We start from the raw sequence: 25,669 nt of genomic DNA, 5'->3' as shown, positions 1-25,669 counted from the left end.
CAACTAAGTTTTCCAGGTTCTTTTCTTAATTAGGACGAAAGTTACCACAATTCGAAACGCTGTCATTTTTCCAAATGAGTGTGTTGTTCCAAGTCGCCAGTATCACAATGCATTGTATAGATGTAACACAACGTTACTGAAAATTATTCAAGAGCCCACGACAGCTTTTGCCTTTTTTGAGACTCACCGTTCAAGCGTTTCATTTCCGCCAGACACATGTTCCACCGGACTGTACTGAATTCGCGAAATACAATCTCCCGCATACCGATTTCGTTTCGACGGGGAGAATTAGAACAATGTCACACCTGTGACTACCTATCATCTGCCCGGTGGTTTCACATGCGTTTGCTATCATTTATAGAGGATAAAAGCGACGCCAGCTGAGACCATTGTTTCCAGGTTCCTCTAATTCTGACAGGAATATTGGTGAGAAAGTTTTTACACCTCTCTCATCTAACATGTCAACTCACAATTAGTGCGGTCACATTCTTTGCAGCAATTAGTCCAAAGCAAAGGCAAAATAGATACGGTATGCAAATGACTCACGAAATACGAACAAGTTGAATGGTTAAAACTAAGAATTTCCCCATTCAACTTGTTCACCAACAAACTCGGCTACAGGAGTCATTGATCTTAGCACGTTCAAATCATCAGTTTGCCTACCCAAACCCTTCTAGACGGGCCTGACTATCCTTCGTGTGGTTCACTGAATCGCTCTGAAACACTGAACCTGAATGTCTATTTTGTTGGGTTCCCTCAACTCCGTTAGTGACTCTCTCAGGGTTCACGTCCAGCCACCCTGCCGTCTAAACAACCACTGTCCTATTCAACCTCAGAGATGGAGTATTCCAAAACATGTGAGAACTCCTGAAGTGAGCATCTTTCCATCATCATCATCATCATCATCATCATCATCATCATCATCATCATCATCATCATCATCATCATCATCATCATCATCATCATCATCACCACCATTGTCAACTTTAATAACCGCGTACTCGTCGTACGGTGGTTGTAGCCGCCGCAGTTGTGTTCCTCGATAATTCGGGGAGTTGGGGTAGGTGGCTGAGCATTGCAAGCGGGAGATGGTAAATTGGTGCATAAGTCCAGCAATGTCCGTGGGCTGTCTAGTGAGGGTGTTGGCAATGGAGCTACACATTTAAAGGCAATAGGTTGGATGCACGAGCACCATCGAGGGTGCGACTGGGTTATGTCTGACAATATCTCCAGCTATTGATGTGGCCCGTCTCGTGGTCCCCATTCAAGAGGACAACAATGACCAGCGCAACTGAGTTCGCTAGTAATGGTTTTCATACTTCGCTGCCAAGTCATTGTTTGAGCACCTCTGGCTCTCTTCCGCTCGTCACGTGGTTGTGCGAAAAGAGCCCTTCGAGGAAGTTGGTCGACTGGCATACGCAGCACGTGGCCAAGCCAGCGCTACCTGATCAGTTAACCTATCGAGGGTGAGTTAGTTCTTCCGAATACCATTCGACGTACTTCACAATTGCTGATTCGGTGTTCCCACCAGATTCGGGCAATGCTCCGAAGACATCGATGGTCAAACACAGAAATACTTCCGACGTCCTCAGCACACAGCGACCAGGTTTCTCTTCCATATAGTAATATGGAACGCACCGCAGCATTGTAAACTCGACGCATGACAGAAAAGCTGATGTCACGCCTACGCCACGAGTGAGGCATGTTCGCAAAAGCTGCTCTGAACTTCCCAATCCGCATAGAAATATCATCTTTCGTGAGACCACCGGGACAGATACAGCTGCCCAGGTAAACAAGAGGAAGGGAGAAGGAATATCCTGCCGTGAAACCAGTGTCATACACTCGAGCCACGGTTTGACAGGAGATCTCGATCCGTTTGGATTACATTACAGAACGCCTTCAAAGTAAAATATGTTTGCCACTTTTCTTCAATGAGGTTGCGCCGACGGGAAAACACAAATTCATTCGAAAACACATTGAGGAAACTCAAATAGTTCAAATAAATGCAAGCCATCAGACACGCGTGCAGTCTCGTAATACACGATGCACTAATTACGAAAGCTTTAATAGTTTGATTTGCACTCCTAAATGTACCAATGTTTGAAATTGATTTGTGTGCTCCCAAACGTTTCTTCCTTTATGTTCCACTTCTCAGATGTGCCTTGGATTCTGCCTGCCGTTCAATCTACTTCAACGAAAACGAGCGCAAATGCATCCATCCACTACATGCGGATTCACTACTCCCTCAGACAATTACCAAATCTCAGCTGGGCTGGTCGAGATTCGCCAAAACCCCTCAGGGAAACCCATAGTACGACGATTCTGCGAGTTGCCCGCACCTCGATTTCGCCTGTCGTGCAATTTTGCTTGCCACTTGCTCACCTGAATTACAGTTTAATTCAACTCCTTGTTTGTAATCGAGTCATAGCAACGCTGCTGAGCTTCACTCATTCGAGTGATGGATGCAAACTGCCACTCATGTGACCCAACTGTGGGTGGCGTTGAGGATCGTTTACTGTAAATCAGAATAGGCGCGTCAAAATTCACCAATAGTGAAATGATCACGTTCTGTCGTCCTGAAATCTGTCTTCATTAGGTTGACTCGCCTCATACACGCGACTTGGTTTGTCAACATCATACTTCGCATACAGTCTCCCATATTTGGAACACTTTGAACACACTAACGAAATAAATTGTGTGTTACGATGAGACAGTTGATCTCATCTGAAAGCAACGGGTGTGATGTTGCCCTAGCAACAATGTTTACTTAAGTGAATATAAACGTGATAGATGGATTGTGTTTGTTGTATCTCTTTAACTTCGCTGGCGCTACTGGGTTATAGTCAGAAAACAAGAAGGCGTCCAAAAGGAACTGTGCAGTAACGCAATTTCAACTCTCTCTCTATATATATATATGATTCACTTGTGACCGCATTTGATGGTCGATGCACTGTCAACCAACCAGTGTGTCTCCTACACGGCCGCACCGATACTCGGGCAGTTGTTCCTTGGATCCGATCGATCATAGATGGCCGTCTGTGCGCTTGTGTACTGGGTGCCTTGGCCATGGAGTGGGCGTGAAACTTCTGTGTAACTTTATGACCTTTCTCCGGCACATAGTGAAATCTGACATGATTCAGACGTGCGGGCATAATCGCACGGCCTTGTTTCACATGATGCCCAGCCGTATTAGAGTGAAAGTCCTAAGGGATCACAGTGCAATTTTAACTTTGTCCAACGGCCTAGTCGCCATCCTGAAAGATGTCGGTCCTTTATAGCGAAATAAATTCTACACCCAAATGAAAACCGTTCGCTTAACGTAACATGTACAGTCCAGTCAGTCGTGCTCAAATTTTGATCTGAAAATGGTTAGAGATTCCAGATACAGCTGGGCTGTTACGGCCCTGCCTTTAGTAACATCTTTCAGTCCACTCAGTGTCGTTTGCAATACAGCGGTCATTGTGAACTCTGTAGGACATGATGGCTTCAGTGGATTCTAACCACAAAAGATTACCGAATCGATTTTCTGTGCACGATAGAACACCCCGTGGGCGGCAACTGGTGGTCAAGGCGTCTTCTCAAACACATCGGTCTGAACTGAAATGTTCTCACGATCCTGATCCTGTATCCACCGAATGCTGCTTACCAGTGGCCCATCCAGAAGGCGCCAGAATTCGAAGAATGTTGCCGCCACACACAATTTATATTCGACGCATTTTGCATGTGTTTGCGACCTGGTTTTTAGCGTGCACACACGTTGTGCACTTTTGGTGGTTGTTCCGGCGGGAAACACCAGCTTTGAAGGTTCAGACCGTGCATTGACCACAATCTCCTGTTTCATTTTTTTCCCGGAAACATCAGCCTAATCCGGGGAGTGGATGGAGTTCCCATGTCCACGCGCCTCTAGAATATCGCCACATGCATCACGTGTACACAATGAAACCAACGATGGAACATTCATTGTTAACTGAGGTAGATGTCTTGAAACATCGCATAGCCGAATAATAGCCCTAATTATTTATGAGTAGAAAACAAATCATCATCAGTAGAAATCAAACCTGATTGAACAGACGGAAAAGGCATCACGTGTCCGGCAGAATTCGAATGAGTTTTCCGGAGAATAGTAGAGCAACATTCACTGCATGAGAGTGATGCTAAGAAATGAGCCAATCAGGGACTGTAAGATAGGGCGTACTATGCGCTGGCTAGTTTCAGATGCTTGCAATGTTTTAACTAATTTATAGCACCATGAAACTCGTGCATTTGCGGTTTTATCGTCTCCTCCCCAAGGACCAACAGCCAGATTTAAGGGTCACGTCCCTCTTCATGTTTGCCTTATCTGCGAAACCGTCTGATTCCTTGATAATTTCCATGTGTCAAACAGGAGTCACTATCAGTTGAACACGTCTGGCGGTAATATGGTTGACTTCAAACTGTTTGTCCAAAAGCCCGATGAGACCGCAGTTTGCAGTGATTACTCAGACCGAGCCACTCGGAATCGGTTTTATCAGCACATTTAGAACAACATTTGATGTTATTGTCCCACCATGTTCAGCTACCGGTGGATGGAACCAGGTTGATTCCTACCAGGTAGATCGTGAGGACCAGCCCACAGCGAGTGAATCAACCCACTTAGTTGGCCTCCAATTCGTTTCCACTTCGACTGCTTGTCTCGTATAAAGTGACGTTAGGTTATGTACAGATTCAAAATGGAATCGGCTCACTTCATGCCACTCTCATTCAACAACGTTTTCATAGTCAAATTGAATTTTGACAGTGCATTTGCAAATCGGTAACCGACCTACCTCCTGTCCAACTTTAACGACAATAAATGCGTTTCACGTAGCGCTGTAATGAGGTGATTCACATGGGGTACGATGTAAGTACTGATGTAAGTGCTCCGCAAATTTACGATCCCCACGGAAATCCTTTGTAATCGAGTTCACAAATCACCGCTAGTCAAAACCTGCATCTTTTCTACTCATAAATAAATGAGAATAAATAAATCGTTCACCTGTAACACCCTTTCGGTGCCTAGCTGCCATGCCACACAAAGGAGGCACGAGGGCTGGGATACTGCCAGGTTGCCCAAGCCTAGACAGGGAAAGTCGAGAGGCGGAGGTCGGATTCGAACCACGGACCTTCCGGTCAGTAAATTCGCGCTCTAATCACTTGGGCCATCTACTCATACCTACCACGAACGTCTTGGGACTTCAACAGTGAATCTGTGTAAGATAGAGAAGCCCAGGAAATTACACCACCTGGCTGATTGGAAAAGATGGTTTCCAAGTGTGTTCGCAAGAAAGTATTTTGCTGTTTCACGATCATCCAATATTCCACAATCGTCGCCACATGTTTTACGTTACACAGACTACGACGATCGTAGATTAGTGTTTGCCCGACTTCATCCAATCAGAAAAATTCACTGAGCTCCTCAAACCTAAGTTCCATCGGAATACAACAACCTGGTTACGCACCTAACGAGCCGAATCTCCAGACGCGCTCAGTGCCCTCTGATATTAAACACTTGAAGTCACTAGGCAAACCGCATGACTCCGTGATAAGGTACACATAGCAAATGGGAAGATGTGGGGCATCCTAGCATTCTCTCCCATTTCCCTGCTACCCCGACTAGTCAACCGAACATATCACTGCTTGTTGCCGATTCAGGGTCACACGGGCAAATCGACCCATACGCATCCAACACCTCTCGGGCATTTCTCTCGGGCCCCCAACATCCTCCATCCCAACGCCCCTCTATCGCCAAACCACAAAGCCTCCTCCCCGCACACAAGAACTGAATTTCATTCGCCTCCGTGTGCTAATTACGACGTTCAGACAAACACGGTAGCTAGGCTTGGAATATCTGCCCCAGCACTCAATAAACATACAAAGTGAATACTGCTGTTCATCTAATCCAACAAATGCTGGTAAAACAATTCAAATCATAACGTGTACACCACTAGAATGGTCGTCCGACGTGAGGCCTGTTCGATGCTGTCATGATAAATTTACTACTTGTGGTTACATCAGTAGTAAGGCTTCTGCATCGGAAGATGTCAACGTCCCATGTGCTCTCCCTGGAAACACGGGCCTCTATTATCTGGATTCAGTGTTGAACTAAGGCTTATAAGGGCTTAACAGTTGCTGTCACAATGTTTGCGGAAAGCTGATGATATACTTGCAGTTCTTCTACAATAAACTTCTAATATTTAGTCACCTTTCCCTCTTATTAATGAGGACTACCATTGAGCACCCGAATTACTCTTCTGAGATGTTACTCAGTTGATCTACCAATGCAATATTCACGAATTATTTGAAATTCTGCACGTTTTCAGGGTATAAATCTTCAATGCATATTGGCAATATTCCAACTCCACAAAATGGCATACATAATCTTCATTCGCCGTGGATTCTTAACGTGAACGCAGTGGCATCTTAACAACGTTGGAATCGCCTAACTCTTCCTTGTCTTGTGCCACCGAAGAACCTTCCTTCCGGTCGTTCTAGCTGAGTTCATTTCCAAGAACTGAGCACGACTCTGTCGGCCGGTCCGAAAGCCGAACCAAATGGGACCGTGTCCATCGTAGGCGGTCGGTCGAAAGTGACCAAATGGGGTGAGACTTGACTCACTTGTGCTCTGGAGATTGATAAGTATGCGGTGTTTGTACAAGCGAGTCTGAAGCTTGAGGTATTGTTTATCTGTCAATAAATTCCGTCGTTCTCCTGTCAGGATGACGCTTACAGTACCCTGAATATCTACAACGTTCGCATGCTCCAAACCAGATAGTGTGGGCATTGGCGTACAGATGGTGTGAGAACAATCAGCTGGGTCGTTAATTACTTCAATGATCGAGAAAAATGTGAATTTGTACTACAGAATTTCATAGTCAAATTTGAATTCAATTTCAACCGAATGAGAATCACAGGTCCAAAACACGTTTGTTCAGTTTCACCCTGCGTTCACAGTGGCATCAGATTGTAGTCGCGAAGCACCGTGATTTACAACTTACTACTCAAAACGTGGTCCAGTCGCACCGGCTCCATTGCTCGCAGTGCTTTTACCGCCGCCAGTGTGGTATGAGCAGTGCACTCTCTTCATTTGAGATAGGCTCTGTCGACCTGGTTCTACTCGAAGATGGTCTCACACGATGCTGGTTCACACGTGAACACGATAAAATGCATCTAGTAGCGCAGATACTTCTCTGCCGGCTTCAAGCCCAGACAACATTTTTCGTTGACTGCGTGAACACATACCAGGCCATTATACACAAATATTCTGAACTAACTTCCATCGTCGGGCTATCGTTAGCTAATCGACAAAAACTCGAATTCTTCAGGAGAGCTATCGTGCCGAAACCGAAATGGTGAGTTGTGTTGGCGCAGATTGTTCTAATTTACGACTGTGCGGAGTAGTTGACGTTGAAGCAAATGACCAACTGGGTGGAGCAGGATACACACATGAGACAAGATCACAGACCGAAGTCCGTCCGGCTGTGTGTCTTGGAACACAGTAGTGTCCTTAATCAATGCACCATACTTTAAAGGCAAATCACGGTCTAGTGATAGTGTAACGGCGATACTACTGATGGGGGAGGCATGCGAGTAGTATGTTTTCTTCTTGTAAATTCGCTTTGCGTCTCCTGAAAAGGGAAATCTATTCCGGAATTTGTGGAGTCGCTTTGTATCATTTGCTTGGATTGGAGCATCAGTCAATGAATATCCAGGAAAGTTCAGGAAGATGCTTTCAAGAGAAGATGGATGTCCAGTTTTTGTTAATAAGATGCATATGAGAGTTTTGTTTCCCTGTCCAATAGTCTGTAACTGGTCATTTGGCATTTTCTAATGACTATCTCCGCAGCGAAAGCCTTCTTCCTTCCCATGATATTCAGAATTCCTGGAAAATCGTACATATTTCTTGGACGGTCAGACGGTCAGGGAAAAATTATGTGATTTGTCGCGCTTGTTCTCGGATATATGTGAGGCAAGCGCAAACCTTTCAAAGATAGTGGATAAGTTGTCGATGAACGAAAAAATTGCCGGTTGTTAATCCCAGGTGAGGCAAACTGTTTTTGAAACACCTTTGTGGGCAATCGACCCCGTAATATCGGACATGTGCAACTAAACTCTATCACGTGAGAGCTAAAAGCAGTTATCGTTCTACATCGCAAGGTAGATTGTTTTTGCATGTCCAAGAATGATTTGCATGCGTTGTGAAGAGATTGCCCCAAGACAGTGGCTCAGCGGGTTTCTGAAATCAGACGAAAACTGTCCTAGCGTTATGTTGGCTCCCAATTTTCAATGCCATGTATCATCTGTGCAAATGAATGAATGTCATACAAACAGGCTCTGAGTCATTTGCAGGAACAGATCATGTGACTGCAAGAGCATAGACACAACTTGTTTGAGTGACCGGATGGATGGAGAAGGGTAAATAATGGGAGCACGCCAACTACTGTCGGAAGTGAAAAAAAGATGATTAACCGTCTGCATCTTGGGCTCTAACTGGTCGACTCTGCTAAATCCCAGAGAAATAAGGCTGGCGTACAAAATGTGTGCCGGATTTCGAATAGGGACTTCTCACCTGGCCGCCGAAGCATCATTAAACCAATGATCCATCAGTTACCCTAAAATGACCTTTAACTATAAGCGATCCTCTCAAATATGGAAGTGACTACTACACATCGTTCCGTTTGACGTTTTAGCGACACTTCATGCTAGCAATGTTGACTTCGCTACGAATGGACCTCACTGAATCGGGAAGTGTTGCATTTGGAAGACCCAAGGAGTTCTCATCAGTTTTCGGAAGCTCACGGAAGATAGTGATGACTAACAGTTTTGCTACATCATGACCGAAGTCACTGGCACAGCGTCGTATTGTGTGGTCTATGAGCTTTTAACTGGGGAATAATAGTTTCTTCTGAAAGCCAGAACACACCTACCGTGCAGAAAAATGTGGGCGCTTTCAGTTTATGGAGATCAAACTAGCAATCCTAACGACATAATTTGCCGCGACTTGAATCTGGATAGCTGATCCTGATAGCGAACCAACCTGATGGGTACGGGGAATCAAAAGTGAACGGACGGTTTAACCTACGGAGTATTTGAAGTGGATATCATCAGCTTGCCATTCAATGGCAAGGAGACGCATGAGCGGAAATTTTGAAACACACTTAATTTAAGACTACTCTACTAGCTCACGCGTGCACCAATTCAGAGTTTGTCGTATGGGGCGAAAGCACCGGGAAAATTTTACGATCAAATCGCACCCAAAGCAATCCATACACCAAAGTCACAAATAGGGTTTGATCGGCATTCATTTTTGTGTTTCATCGAAAGAAGCCCATCGATCCCGAGAATTATACCATCGCCAGGAAAATATCGACTGTCTATTTAATCCACCTCAGATTGCGCTTAAATTCACGCATCTACTACATGGATCGACACCCACGCACAGTCGGTTCCACCACGTGTGTTTCGTCGTAGGTGCATCCGCATAAACGCCGTGTAATTCGTTAAAACTGGAGAGCATGAGAGTGAATCACCCCGCTCGCTAGACGTAGTCTTGGTAGAATTACATTGCTAGAAACGACCAACATCTTTCCTGATGGCTATTAGGCCGTTGGGCGACGTTGAATTTGCACTGTGATCTGCATATAAAAATTCCATTAGGTTTTCCACACAATCCATGTATCACGTTTAACACGCTTTAACGCTGTTACCATGGTAACATCATACTCGTTGCTTCCAAATGAGATCAAATGTTTCACCGTAACACTCGTTTTATTTCCTTAGTGTTAATGGGAACGTGTGTTTTAAATATGGGCTAATTTATGGGACAAATATGATGATGGTGACATACGAAACTCATGTGGATGAGGCGAGTGAACAAAATGAGGACAGATTTCAGGGCGACAGAACGTGATCATCTCGCTTTGGATGAATTTTGACGCGCCCATTCTGATTTACAGTAAACGCACCTCCAGGCCACCCAGATTTGGGTGATATGAGTGTTATTTTGCATCCATCATACAAATGAGTGAAGCTCAGCAACGTTGCTATGACTCGATGACAAACAAGGTGTTAAATGAAATAGTAATTCAGGTGAGAGAATGACAAACAGATTTGCGGGGCAGGCAAAATCGAGGTGCGCGCAATTCGCATGATCATCGTTCTATGGGTTCCCGTGAGGGGTTTTGACGAATCTCGACCAGCCCTACTGAGATTTAGTAATTGACTAAGGAAGTAGTGCATCCGCATGTCGCATGTGGATGCATTTGCGCTCGTTTTCGTTGAAGTAGATTGAACGGCAGGCAGAATCCGAGGCACAGCTCGAAATCCGAAAGCGATATCGTCCGATTTCGTCCACGTTGAAGACCACTGATTTGGGAGAGGTAATCGAAATGCGGTGAATAACCTACTCAAGCTTTAATTCATCGAAAATGCCATTCGAGCTGGTGTGCAACAATGTGCCGGGAAAGAAGCATTTTCCTTTAGTTCTTGAAAATATCCGAATCCATGATATCCTAGGAGTGTGGATAACATACACTTGGTTCACTGTCACCGGAAAAATGGACGGGACACATTGTGTGGACATAACACACTGCTCATGCAACGTATTGCGATGATGATTTATCGAACCTAGTGAAATATGAGACAATCTAGTGAAACACATGCGGTTGCTTTAAAACATCATAAACGGGAATTCAGCTGGCTCCCGAAAACACAAATTTGTTTGCAAATGAGTGCATTTGACGAAATCAGTCCAAGTTGGGTTGAAGTAGAACATAAGGTTGACCATAACTCGGAGACTGCGCCTACCTGATCAGCCTCAAGAAGGGCGAAACCGGTCGTGGGCTGTCGAAGAATTTTCACCAAACGTATGAGTAGTGCATTACATCTATATAGTTCAACATTCTTTCGGGATGCCTCCCAGAGACTGCTCCACACAATAATTTCTTCCGGCAAATTCGTGTATAGCTACGCTGTTTACTACAAACCCTTTACTGGGTTCCTTGACATGGAACCTTGAGGTTCGACAATCCCCAACAGAAAAAGGAATAACTGGGTCCGAAACCCTACGGTCTTATTTACACACAGGTAAGCAAATGTACACTCTCGTAGCGTCAACAGGTGCATTAGTCTGTCACTGACTGGTACAGTGCACCCCTCAACGCCACGCACCAAACAACGGCAGTCAGAAAATAGTGTGGGTTGCGGTCGTCCTTTCCGATGGCGGTTCAGTGGTTCTCATTGGCGATGCAATTGTACGGAACTCTTGAGAAAACAACCTAGAACAGGTATGGCAAACGGGACACGAACGCGCATGAGTAAGTAGGTCAGCTGCGGACATCCACCCACAGACAAACACACATGCTGATACACAAGTGTCCCGACGGGACGGTCTTTTCGGGAAGCTGAATGGCAGGTACAAATAAGCAAAACAGTTGGAGGTTAAGAGTACATAGCCGGAGTGAACAAATGAGTGGGGGGTTATCGCGAGGTCAAGTTAGATTTAATACCGTAGGCATTCAGTCCTAATCCGTAAAACCTCATGACTGCCACTCGATAGGGCTTGGATACAAGTGGAAGGCCGATCTGTCGTTTGAATCAGTTTTCCCCGACGCAGTAGATGATCACTTCTGGTGTTTACGATAATTAAGGAAACTTAACGTTCTCATGATCAAACCGAGAGGCACTGGGATCTCAAAAATCCAAACGCAGATTCGCACTCAGGCGTAAGTAATCGTCGTTCAGATCAATACTGGCTAACTGTGTGTGTAATGTTCCTTCGGTAGGTGCTGATACGCTCGCTAATCGCATGACATGTTCATGAAAGTTCACAAGGATGAACTGTTGGCTTCCTGAGTGATGTGTAGGCAGGTCAAATGGCATTTCACGGCTAAACTAAGCAGGTGAGCTTCCACTTCGCCAATTCACTTTGAACCACCGATTAATTGATGGATCCAAATAGATTTACCGTGAAGAACCAATCACCAATAGAGGTTCTCTCAATTTCGACAATTTACCCCAGTCCCACTGAGAATGACGTAATTCAGGAGATGAGGAAACAAAAGGAATACGCAAACATTCTTACCCGCATAATTTGTAATCTGTTCTTTGCTAATTGATGCGGTCTTGAAAGAAGTTTTAAAAACCTAGAATCCTGATTTTGATGGGTTGCCCAAACTGGGGACTGCCTAAAATCGGCAAAATTAGCCACCGATCGTAAAGCACTGGGTTAAACGAGGCGAAATTTCCCCTCTTTGTACATCAAAGGGGTCAAAATGAGCATTGGAGGCATTGTAGTTAGTACATTTTCATGTATGTCAGTTTACCTATTCGCTCGCCTCAACGATCCGAATACTGGACCAATTTTGACAAATACACGTACTTGCATGTCAACTGGGTTTCACGGGAGACTCAACGGAAACTCTCGTCTGTGATATTCTTGAACTGAATAAGTCCGCTTCATGTTTAATTTAGTACGGTATTCGAGATATCGCAGTATCTTTTTAATAAAGGAAACTACTCACAAGGTTGCTGAAAACTCGTCGATAGCCCAAGACCGTTTTCACCCATCTCGAGGCTCATCAGGCAGGCGCAGGCCCTCAGTTGTGCAGTACATTCACTTGATAAAAATTGTAAATGAAAGATTCAGTTGAGTCTCCCGTGAAAACTTAATTGATATATATATATATATGCATGCGTGTATTTGTCGTACCTGTGCCGTAATTTCCCATGCAATGTATATCTGCAAATTGCTTGCCTCAACAATCTGAATATTCTGGAGTGTTAGGCGTACAACATTATCGAATGTGAAAACGTGACATCATCCGTGTGCAAAACCTATCTATCCCTAACTAGAGGCATTGCAATCCACTGAAAGCAGGTGCGTTGTGCTGCTAGGTTCACCGGTAGTTTTACCTTCCTACCCTTCACTCACTAGTTACGTATATTACTGAGTTTCCTCAATTTTATTGCGTTTCTGTCGTGTTGAGTTTGAATTGTATTGCCTGCACGTACCTGAAAATGAGTCACGTATGCACTCCGGACATTTATCGTTGGGTAGTCATAGGTTTATCCCTAGAGTGAAACTTGTAAGATCAGATTTGATACACGCTTTGAGTCTCAGTTGTTAAGCTGCCCGCAGTCAACATGATAATTAGGAAACAACAGTTAAACACCTTCCGGTCTTGCCTTCTAGGGTGCACACCGAGTGCAGGCCGTTCAGACAGGCTCAAATTCGACCGAGTGCAACCTACGAGTAACCGTTCACATTGCAACTGTGGTCTAGTTTGGCGTGACAGGTTAGTTCTGCGATGAACGTTATGTCAATGTGTGAGCTGTGACAAGCAGGATATCTCCTGACCCACGATTAGGTCATTGTGAAAACATTTAAGCAATCAGGATATGTGATCGCGGGCGTAGCGTGTTTTTTTGCGTGACAACTAGCTCTTCGTAATGAATCCAGCGGATATGCTTACAGACACATTTGACGAATTCATCGGAGTTGAGCGTGAGACTAAACATAGTCCCAGCGACAGAAGTGGTCAGAATTATTCATTTCTGCCAACCTCGTTTGTTTTGGCTGAATCAGGCAACTGAGCGGCTGTTCAACACTCGGAACGCAATCCACATCTTGGTGAATAAGGACTAATAAAGAAGCACGCCTCGACCGCTGGGCCGAATATTTCAAACAGCAAGTATCGTGGCCCGGGAACTGCTATGGGCTCGGTGCGGCACTGCGGATGGTGGATTCGTAAATAATGAGCCACTACTACACTGATGTTCAGTGAATGCTTCCACACAATCGTCAAACCGGGGCTTCGTTTGAAGAGCCAGCAACAGGCAGGGCAGAAGGCGTTGTTGATTATCAATTGTGTTTCCGGTGGCAACCGAGGGAATATGACATGTAAAACCGTCACCCATTGAGCGAGCTTCGTATCCTGGATTTCATCAAACAGACATGTCTAAAGGCCAGACTGGAAGAGCTCAAACCAATTTTTTTACACCAGAGTGACTCAACGTGGCTCTTAAAATGACGGTTGTTTCTTGAAGCATCTGGATAAGGCGGTGGGAGAACACTGCTGCACAAATTTGCGTGACACGCCAGATAGCCTATTACCGGGTGAGAATTTGGACGACTGGAGCTCAGCTTTCAGAACAGGGTTTAGAATCGTGGGCTGCACGACACGGAAACGCAGGAGATGATCATTTTGATCGACAGAGCCTCAATGCTGATTTTATGTACTGAGACACGCTTTTGATGATTTTTCAGTCACTCCATTTTAAATGTTAACCTTGGAATCATTGTCCTTCCGAGGAAAATATCTCGCAATTCGTGTTGCTTTTATGCTTCGAGTGACAGGCTGTTACTCGATTATGTGGCACATGGTCGCGTAACTCTCAGTATATGAGAAAGTTATGACTAATTGGGAACCAGTTCTTTCAGCAAATTCTCAAGTTATCCTGTGCCGCGTTCGCTTAGGTATGTTGCAGATGACCACTGGATAACTGGGAACAGAGCTTGAGATATGACGCCCAGAGCATGATAAACAACTTGTATAGTGAGCTCCCTGTCGGCCCACTCTGCAGCGAATTCCCCGTGTGTCTATACAAACTACACAGACTAGGGAGTATTCAGCTATTTGCTCGTACTTTTTCGCGATTCTCTCGACACATGGGCTTGAAGTTTTCAGACATGAGCATTAGAATTAGTATCGAAAAAAACGACGATATTGTGAGGAAGGGCTAGTTCTAAATAGCGATACTGCGCAGGAGAAGCATTGGCCACTTTATTCACTCAGCGCATTCTTAAAAGGATGATTCTTACTCATCTTCACGATGTACAGGTTTATTGGTTGGACGGTACCCTTGGTCGTTGCACTTCCTGCACGAGCCCCGGAGAATAAGCTCGACCAAGGTGGCTGAGATCTGTTACCCCTTCAATTCTAACTCGCGTCTGAGACTACACCTTTGGCTGCAAACTCAAAAATTTGACAGGAAGACTAAATTGCACATGCATTTCCTGCTCACAAATTCTAGGAATTCTACACTTATTGCTCTTCTGTTGCGTTAAACACAGTCAGACAGCCTATGGCTAACAAAACTGACATGCGAACTCAAGTTTTTCTCGATTCTTTTTAGGCTGTTCTGTCAAAACACGTGCCTGATATTGAAAAAATCAGCGGACTTGCTTTCGAGCACACTCACTAACGTATCACTTGCACGTCCTTGTAGGTCGAGTGCAGTCAGCAGCGCATTGCGAAAACACGCTGGCCACTGGCCGCCTCTTCAAAGACGTGCAGTTTCAAAACTGTTTTCTCAAGGTGAGGCGTTTGGGTGTGAAGTGGTGTGGTCGGTCAGCAGAGCGACTCTGAAGCTTTGCCGCACACACTGTCCAGTATGTCATGGAATAGGAACACTCGGTCAGGAGGATGGTTTTGAGCGCCATTGGCCATGTGACTCAGCCATACTTGTCGAAGTAGTTCCCGCTGCCTTTTCTCGTTTCACGGGCCCCAGCCACGGAGACACTAGTTGACATTGCAACCGAATCGGCTGGTAAGGAACTTCCTATTTTGTAACCAAGTCGTGGAATGTCATCCCTGGGATCGTCTCCTTCCCACACAAGGCTTGACTCAGGGGGCGTCGCATGGCAAAAAGTCACGTGGAATAAAATCACGTCCTCCAACCAGCTGGAAATGGGGTGTAACCAGAAGATAGGAAACCAAAAACCATCTGGTGTACCTCAGCACTACTGATGAAGGAAAGGAGGCCCTCGCTGCGGCGTTATTTGCTAGAAAATGCCAACTGACCAGCTACAGACTATTGGACAGGAAAGCAAAACTCTCATATGCAGCTTATTTACAAAAACTGAGCATCCATCTTCTCTTGAACGCGTCTTCCTGAACTTTTCTAGATATTCATTGAGTGTTGCTCAAGTCCAAGCAAATGCCACAAAGCGAATCCACATATTCCGCAAATACCTCCGTTTTCAAGCGAAGAAGAAAACATGCTACTCGCATGCCTCCCCCATCAGTAGTATCACCAATAAACTGATATGGTATTCTGACCACACTGGAGTAGCGCTTCGGAGGGATCGGTGATCAGGCGTCACGAGTCTTCGAAGATCTTCTGCAAGCTTTATCCTTGAGTGTCAAGGTGATATCACGTCAAGTCGATCCGATCAATACCACTAAATTATGACAGTATTAGCCATTCACGCTAGTGTGTGGGCACTTGCAACTTGTGTTCACGCGATGTCTTGTTAATATTACTGCCGGAACACCCAGTTAGGGGCTGCACGGTGTAGCGATTGGGGTTGCGTGCACTTGTCTTGGTTTGTTTGATGAATTTCACCTTCTAACTCGTATCGTACGTGCGCGTGAAATACGTCTGGACAGCGCTGCATCATTTCAGGGGACAAAGTCTTCAAAGACCAAAAGCTTTCATGGTGAAGGGATGGCGCTTGGCTAAATTTGTGGGGTATTGTCCACCGTATGTGGTTGGACACTGCATTTCTGTCATGCTCGAAGCACCCTGGTTGCATACGTTTCATATCCAAATTCATCGGACAGAGTAGAAACAACTTTCGTGTCATCCACTCTCATTTGATGCTTTCGTACTGACATGATATCGACTATTTAGAAGCTATGTAGCTATTAAGTACGTTTACTTCACTATCTATTAATGACTACTTCTAACCCCATTTCGTTGTTTTTTGATACCTCGTGGATCTCGTCCGCTTTGCACGACAGTCCTCGGACATGTGGAGGGTCTCGGAGCACTATTATCCGTATTTGCGATATGCCACATAGTCTCGTGATACCGTGAAATATTTGTATGTTCCCTTCACTTCGACAACAGAACAAATTGGCACTCGGCGACACGAGTGGTACAGAGGTGGAACACGTATGACAAAGCTGCTCTCTACCCAGTGGACAGTCCTATGCAGTATGGTCAAAGGCACTTCAGTTATGCAAGACTTCGGTCTACTGACCAGCGTCAAAGGAACGTTTGCCGGTATCACAGACGCAATAACGATAATGATTGCGTTGGTTTTTCGGTTTTCTGAAATAAAGGCTAGTTCAGAAAATTTGACGCACACAGTGAAGTGCGTTTATGACTCGATATATTTGTCACGGGATTTTAGGTCTTAAAAAAGGTAACCTGTTTCGGTGAACCTGGCTGAAGTGAAGCAGGTTATAATTCAACTGTCGTTTACTACACTAGTACATCATTCTATCTATCAACTCTTCTTCTTAGACAAGCCAATCAGTCATAAAATTTGGATCCCTCATATTGGCTAGATGTTGATCTTGCTCGATTGGTCAACATTAGAGGCTGACCCTCAAACTGTTGCTCACCATGCCGCGGTCTACAGTGCTTTGGTATTACAGACAACCATTTAGGTCCAATTGTCTTCGTGGATATTCGTTCGTTGTGCAACTAAGCCAGCCCAGTCCATCCGAATGTCAAACAGGCGGTATAAATTCACCACTGTAGTTGGGGTTAATTAAAAATGTTGATCCTAAACGTTTTGGTTTTTTCAACTCTCGCTTGGATAGGGGACGCGGACGAGTGAGTCAAGCAAGATAGAAGCTATATGCGATACCAATGTTGTGGCTTTTCACGCCTAGATTGCTCATTAAAAATTGCAAACTAACGTCTTACAAATGAACTTTAGCACTGTCAGTAAAATGTTTGCGGTTCCGCTGGAATACGACAACCTATCGGTAAGTTTGATAGCAGACCATTATCCAATTTTACCTCAGGGATCGTTCGTCACCAAAGTGCAAGTTGGCACTCCCCCACAAACATTCTATGTGGTTTTGGACACTGGTTCTCCACAGCGTTGGTTGCCGTCAGCTGAATCAAATGATCCTATCGTAAAGTCGCGAAAACGGAGGTACAGATCGAGGACGAGGAAACCCACGGAAACGATAGTTTCTGTTAAATATGCGAGCATGAGCGTTGTTGGACGGTTGGTTGAGGATACTTTGATTGTGAGTAATGCTAGTTAATTCGATTGTTCACGATGCAGATAGGTGGATACACGTTTCAGGATTTCAAGTTTCTCGAAGTAACCGAGATGCCCCGAGCTCCAGGAAAGAATCCAATGTTCGATGGCGTTTTTGGACTAGTTTTGGATATGACATCGCCGGAGTTTCATCCGACACTACTTGGTATGATGCAGGAGTGCGACCTGATTGAAGAGCATTCGGTGTCATTCCGATTTTGTGGGTAGGTCGTTATGAACCATATAATTCACATAGTACCAATCAACTGGTATGAATTTTCACGAAGAATGACACTTTTTAGTAATTTGCGGTCGGGTATTTATCAATGATCTCTTCGCTGTTGCACTAAGCTTTCCAGATATTAGCACTTTTTGGATCCAGTCACCATGTAGGCTCGGTGAAATATGAATCCAATAAATGATCAACCCTCTATCGAAACAGGGGAACAGAGAATGGACAATTTGGATAGCTGTAATCCCTTTCACCGCATGCACCAACGCTTCCGTAACTTCCGAAACTACACTTCAAAATTTAGTTTCTGTTTTTCTTTACAAAGTGAAGTAGAAGCAATACAATAAAGAAATCTGACAGATATTCCATGTAGCCCAATATTCGCCACTCATGCCGGTTAATCCGGATGAATATTCCTGCCTCATTTAAACTCACTATTTTGATCATTCAGAGGAATCTACGTTGGGATGTATTGTGAACAATTCATTTTAAGATAAGGTGACAACGCTTACCCACACTTGAATACGAACTAAGCTGAATAAAATTGCTCACAACACTCACAAATAGTGTTAGTCATATTGGGATAGCTCCTTAGATTTTAAACTAAACGTTCACCGTGATACATTCAAGGAGGTCGGATGCAATAGTAATTCACTCTGTAGCGCAACCATGGATCAAGATCAACAGAACTGCTCAAAATATTACAACATACCCAAATGTTCGTGGCAAAAAGCATCCAACAGATCAGCGTTCTGGCAAACAGAATATGTTGCACTTGCGCAACAGATCCAAACTCAAGCGATCGACGATGATACCACCCGAACCGGTAACGAAATATTCCCAATCCGAGTTCCAAGCTCAGCTTGTACTGCATTGATACAGGTGCATTGATACAGTGCATTTGGTTGTTGGTCTGTTCGCCGAGCTTGGCAGTTGGATTGCAATTGGATGCAGTTCGATGCAATCCAACTGCCAAGCTCGGCGAACAGACCAACAACCAAATGCACTGTATCAATGCACCTGTATCAATGCAGTACAAGCTGAGCTTGGAACTCGGATTGGGAATATTTCGTTACCGGTTCGGGTGGTATCATCGTCGATCGCTTGAGTTTGGATCTGTTGCGCAAGTGCAACATATTCTGTTTGCCAGAACGCTGATCTGTTGGATGCTTTTTGCCACGAACATTTGGGTATGTTGTAATATTTTGAGCAGTTCTGTTGATCTTGATCCATGGTTGCGCTACAGAGTGAATTACTATTGCATCCGACCTCCTTGAATGTATCACGGTGAACGTTTAGTTTAAAATCTAAGGAGCTATCCCACGTGCAGTAGTAAACCATTTAGTTCCATGAGGGCAAAACCATGCATAATGCAATCAAAAATAGTAATTTCCTCGCCAAAAAAACCACCAGCTCGGTTGCAAGTTGGATGCAATCCAACTGCCAAGCTCGGCGAACAGACCAACAACCAAACAGCGCACCCGAGCTAGCTACATTCCACAACATTGCTATACAGTGCATTGATACGGGGTGCCTAAGCGCAAAATATGACCAAGCCAATTAGTAACTTAAGGCCTTCTCAGACTTATGGACCAGAATGACTCACCTAAACAAATCACAAGATGACGAACTGACCTATATTCTGCATGCTGCCCTCATGATAATTACCGCATGACGAAGCCTAACTAGTAAGCTGCTACCAGAACGTTAATCCTGGGGGTTTGAAATTAACCTGCCAACCGGGTCACAGAATTTTGGCGCAGACGGTTTCGGCAGCTGGGCCACAGTGCCCGATATTGCTCCATGCGTAAACTTTACTGGGGCTAGTTACTGCCGAGCTCGGTGTGTCAACCCAGTGTCAACCGATGAAAACTGAGCCAGATCGCAGTCAAGTTGATATTTCATAATCAAATACCAGAGAAAACCCGTGGTTTTTGTGTCTTTATAATTCTCTGGGTAAAAACAAAGGCAGTGAAGTGTTGAAAGCAACTAAAGAAACATTCTGGCGTATGTGTGTTCATCCAAAATTCCAGTCCGGATCCAAGTGATAACGTTCTCGTCCCGGGTGTCACACAGTAGCCAGCCCTTTTCAGTACCACCTGGTTCTGCGTACAGACTAACTTACCACCTCGATCGTGAAGTACACTAAAAGCACATGTTACAAAAACCCTGACGACGCCTCTATGATAGTGTAACAGTACTTTTGCCATGACCACTATCCATATGTGTGGTCTCCGACACAACCCGAGGAGAATATTCTCGGTGGGATAGTACACACTGTAGCCGATTTTTGAATATTTTTTTATCAGAGTGAACGTTCTTCAAAACTGGAAAATAACGCAATTCCAGCCCCCCTGGCCTCTCGACGGGCCGCTTGTCGCCAAATCAGCATACGATGCTTGAAACCACGCATGAGTGAATACAGAGAAAAAAGGGTAGGCCTTGGAAGCTAGTGTCCGACAGCAAATTGTGTGTGAGCACGGAACGTGCAATTTTGCTAACATCTGTAAGCATTAGCACCTCCTGGAAAATAGTTCTTGAAATCAATCCAATCTGTAGATAATGTCCATTAGGCTGTAGCCCCCTTTCGGCTCCCAGATGTCATACACCGAAGCCGAAGCCTAGCCAGGAGAAGTCGAGATGCAGAGGTCGGGTTCGAACCACGTACATTCAAGTCAGTAAATTCGTCCTCTTAACCACTGAGCCAAGTTCGAACCGCAACATGAAGATGTAGCAAAATTCCTGAAAACTTAGATGCTCAATACTCGGTTGCAGATAACGTATGAATAGTTAATCAATTTTTAATATTCAGTATCAGAGTGTCAAGTAGCGTTACACGCCTTCAACTAACGTAAACCGAGCAGACAAGTGCCTACCTGCTCTTTTGTGTCTACACTAGTCCCCTAGTAAACAGTTTCAATTCATGGCTGATAAGTACTCAGGTTCAAAAAGGCAATACGATTCAACCGGCGCGATTTTACAACCACACGGTGATTTTTTAATCGATCGGTTTCCATTCCTAAAGGAGCGCCATGTGCATTGTACACTCCGCCGTTGAACACCGCCAATGTGGCTGACAACTCAGGTTGCTTAATGTGGCCGCGCTTGAATCCATTATTCCCGCTCTTGAATTCACGATTTCTGCAGTGGAAGTTGAAACATTCCTGTTGCAAGATACATTTCAACAAAGTGGCTATTAACTTACGGCTTACACTCGGTATCACGTCACTTACTCATTTGCGGTACTAATGTAGTGTTGCACGATAATCCATCTGGGATATTTTCTGGGGTTGCCGGTTATGAACCATAACGCATGTCAAAATCGCGCACGAATAATGGACTTTAAATGCTTTCCTAGCAGCGCCTTGGTGGTCGCAGTTGATGAATTAATTGAGTGGCTTCAGTGCAACTCCTGAGGTTGTTTCAGTGCCAAATTTCACGTACAATTACCCATATCGCCAAGTTCCAAAGCCAATGTTTGTGCACATCTACCTTCAAACAGGAAGAAGTCTGAAACTGGCGCGACAGTGTTCGAGAAAGGGGACGCAGTCTTCGGAGATGTCCCAAGCACGTACCATCATGGCGAAGTGGTTTATCTGCCGACGACTCCTGCGCGGTTGCCCACAGTTTCGGTGACTTCGTACGTCATATTTCCAGTATCTAACAGAAAATCATTTGACCATGAGCAGGTTATCTTGGCAGAAACAAAATTCGATAGAATTCATTGGCTGGTGGACGTATTGCTATTTTTCTACTTTTCCGATAACCGTACATAACATAATACAGCATCATGCTTTTCATGATGTAATATATATATACGTAATATAATATATATATATATATGTAATTTATATCACCAGATATTCAGTTGGGACATGATAAATTCTCCTTCGCCCAAGCAGCGGATGCCAAACAAAACTGCGGCATTGATTGGATCTGAGATAACTGTCCCTGCCAGTTCCGAATATTATTGAACCCGGCGCGAATTATCAGAGATCAAATACTATTCGTACGACCGTACTCGTAGCCTGTTAGAAGTTAGAAAGTGATGAGAATGTTCCGAAATTATTCCAGCTAATCAAAAAAACAAACCCTCGAAACTCGACTATGAGTTAAGCAACCGAGCATCAACCTTACGAAGTAATCCTCAATAAAGCATGTCACCTGAAGCTCTGAAACCATCAGTACGCTAACCTGTCCTCCTTTGTCAGGCACCCGAACTGCACTGGACCCTGGAGGGTGAATTTAGTATCAAAACTACACATGGAGATAGACTAGCAGTCTTGGAGTACGCGGACAACATTCTCTTGTTGTTTGATGCCAAGCAACAAGCACCGTCTACTATGGGTAGAATTTGCAACGTTACCTTCAATGTGGAAAGCATGTCTCCATAATCTTCAGTCTCCTCTGAAGGTTTACGACAGAAGCTAGATGTTGATCGGTTTGTTTATCTTGAATCTAACGGGACTAAAGACGTCAATGCAAGTCAACGACGCGAGGAAAAGTCTTAAGCATGCAACACCTATGGCATCAGAATCATGTATCAACAACAATGACGGGTTTCGTGTACAGCTCAACCGTAAAAGCGGTCAATCTACGGCTGCAAACATCGAACTCCCCTGCCCGATTCAGAGAAATGAGACGGATTAAAAAGTTCGATCGCGTGTAACTTGACGTTTCCATCTAGCTGGACCATGTTTGCTATTTGATGGCGCGTAAACGAGGGCATGCCGATGAATCAAAAAAGAACGATAGGTGAAGCTCACCAAGTTGAGATGTATGTGGCCTGTTCTTTGCAGGCCCAACTGCCGTCTACCGGACGAAGGACAATTTGCAAATCCGCACTGACGTTGAAGAAAGGCAAGAGGGAGACAAGCCACGACTTGCCAACATAAAATGAAGGCCCTCGAGTAATTCATCTCAATTCGTCTTTGGGGAATTGTGTATCATACCTATATTACGGTTAAACACTAGCACATTTGTGTCGATGCTGTCTGTCATTGTCTACTTTAACGGCGCGAATTTACTCCATTCACCACATGAGTCCAGTTTAATCGCTATTCTACTTCATAGGATGACAGTAAGTTTGTTTTATTATTGATTGGGTTTCCAGCTGTTTGGCCAATTAAAGCATCCGTCAATGCATGCCCTCATGCCTGGTAGGCAACTGGCGTTCTCCAGAGGACTGTGCGATACATCCCCGTTAGAACAGCTTTCGGCATAACAGCACCTGGGACTTAGGTCACCCGTATATTTACACAATGAAGGTGTCAACCTCGCGCTATATCGGACTATACGGACTGTACTCGGGCCAAATACCTAGGCCGTCCTCCAGAAACAATGGTGTCTGATTCCTTGGTTGAAATGTCACGTCGCTCCTCACACTGTTTCACTGAGGTAAAATTTCAAGCATAGATTACTTGAGGATGAAGTTTGTCAGTAACCTCTGACTGGGCTTATCTCTTCTGGATGAACTCTCCTCTGTTCAGCGGCTGTTTTCCTTGCGGATTCCTATTAGGCGGGATGTCCAATCGGTGTCCAATGAATGGCGGTTAGCAACGAATGATGGTTGAGTGGGGCTATGATCAGAGGCCATGGATTGGAGGTTTGAAACTCCACGATCTGACCAAACTAAGTACATTTTGTGCTTCCATGTTTGCTCGAAAACGTATGTTTTACGTTTTGTCTACTGTTTGGTTCATAATTCAGTGCACCAACAAGGCTCATTCTTGGTTCGACCAAGTGTTTCGAAAGTTCGGAAGTTCACTGAAGCTCAAAGTTCACGCATCCAATGAGAGGATTAACTTAAGGTTTCGGCACCTGGTCACCCAAATCTGAAGATTCAGACTGTCTCCCGACGGTTGATCATCGGTACCTCCGAATCATAGCAGGAGGTAACTGGCTGCAACATGAACGCAACGAATTGATACGCAAACCAGTACATACTAGAGAAGCAAAGTAGCTAGCACGGTGAGTAGAAATTATCAAATGTGCATGGTTAGAAGAATAAACGACGCCTGCTCAATCCTCGTTGCATTCGTTCCGAACGCATGATTGTGGAATTCTCCGGGAAGACGGGCCATGACGTGGATGTGTGAATTGAAAGCGGCTACAAACAAACGGCGTGCTGTGGGATTTATACATTTTCATGAATGGGGCTCACATGGCTCTGGTCCAACGGGGCGGTCATCTCCACAGGGAGTTCGGGACACCGCTAACTGGCGGTTGTCCACCTCTCTATGCTGGGTTCTTGTTGAGGGGGGATGAGGAGATTCTAACGAAGGGGCTTGGAGTAAATATATGATACAGGAGCAGACGAGGTACGAGGGTGTTAGAGGAGTCTAAGAGTGGTTGACACCGGAGAACTGAATGCGTAAGTTGGCACAGTTTAAACAAATTGGTAGTATGGGTAGTATGGGTAAGAATGCGTGGAAGGGTCAAGTGAGGAATTAGGCGTGTTGATAGTGTCATCGGTGCAGACAAAGCATTGGGTTTAACCAGATTTGGGTAGACTAAAATGGGGGAGTCTCAGCTTTACCATTTTGGTGAGGTCTGTCATTTGACGTGAAAATCTGGTTTCTGCTGGCATAACGCGTGTGTTAGCAACCAGAAATTCAGTGACTCTGATTTCGGGAACTGGCAAGCGTCAGCGCAATAAAAATGCCGACAAAACGGAATGTCAATGTGGAGATTGCGGGGAGAAGGTGTCCTTATGAAAACTTTAGTTTGTGGCTTGTTTATATAACAGTGGGTCGAATTGCGACCCGCAGGCTTGTCTACGATCTTCGATTCTTTATTGTATGTCTTGCGAGTAAGCCAAAATCCATGCATTGCGTTCTGATTCGGTAATAAATGATGGAAACAAGATCTTTTTTATCATTCTCTATCCGGGTTTGCGGTTTTACGCCTAGAAACCGATTCCAAGGGCGAGCGACACAGTCAATGCTCCCGTTTGTCTACTATTAAATTAACCTCTCTCAGTTTGAGTAGTACCTAACAGGGAGAACTATTTTTTATGCGTCCTCAGGAGCGTAATATGTCTAAGCCCGTTGGTGCTTCAGTTGTGGCGTAATTAGATTGATCATCAGAAGAGTAATATGCTAAGCCTGCTCGCGCTCTTGTTGTGACGTAATTAAGTTGATTATCAGGAGGTAACAAGCACTAACAAATGTCTGTCTTAACAGAATGTAATAAATACAATAGTTAGGTGCACTTGATAAAATAGGATACAATGCTAAAAGTGAACTAATCCAAAAAGTGACCAATCGTTTGAGAACACTTGTTGAGAGTTCCTGAGTGAAGTTCCGGACGCGGGACGTGTCTTCTCTGCAGTATGGCTACCACACGTGTTCCGTAGTATACCGCGGAGACTTGCGGAGCTCTGTTGACTTCCTGTCCTGTGCCCCCACACTCTT

At 44.7% G+C, this 25,669-nt stretch overlaps 2 protein-coding genes across 2 annotated transcripts in view; one reads left to right on the top strand and one right to left on the bottom strand.

Moving 5' to 3' along the window:
• T265_15527 (hypothetical protein) overlaps positions 1-263 on the bottom strand; it is a gene marked incomplete at both ends in the record, with an annotated part of 64,136 nt that extends 63,873 nt beyond the window's left edge. Inside the window, one exon of the mRNA XM_009178508.1 lies at positions 188-263. Within this exon, the coding sequence (XP_009176772.1) occupies positions 188-263 (76 nt within the window). The remainder of the gene's footprint in view (positions 1-187) is intronic.
• Positions 264-17,702: 17,439 nt separating this feature from the next.
• T265_11760 (hypothetical protein) lies at positions 17,703-21,454 on the top strand (the record flags this gene model as incomplete). Its single annotated transcript, XM_009178507.1, has 4 exons — positions 17,703-17,738; positions 17,778-18,008; positions 18,047-18,246; positions 21,340-21,454. 4 exons carry the CDS (start codon positions 17,703-17,705, stop codon positions 21,452-21,454), a joined length of 582 nt encoding a protein of 193 aa, XP_009176771.1.
• Between the last annotated feature and the right edge of the window lie 4,215 nt (positions 21,455-25,669).

This window comes from Opisthorchis viverrini (assembly GCF_000715545.1).
Source record: "Opisthorchis viverrini unplaced genomic scaffold opera_v5_571, whole genome shotgun sequence".
NCBI classification, from domain to species: Eukaryota; Metazoa; Platyhelminthes; class Trematoda; order Opisthorchiida; family Opisthorchiidae; genus Opisthorchis; species Opisthorchis viverrini.
Note: the sequence above shows the minus strand (reverse complement) of the source record. Positions and strands in the feature narration are given on the sequence as shown.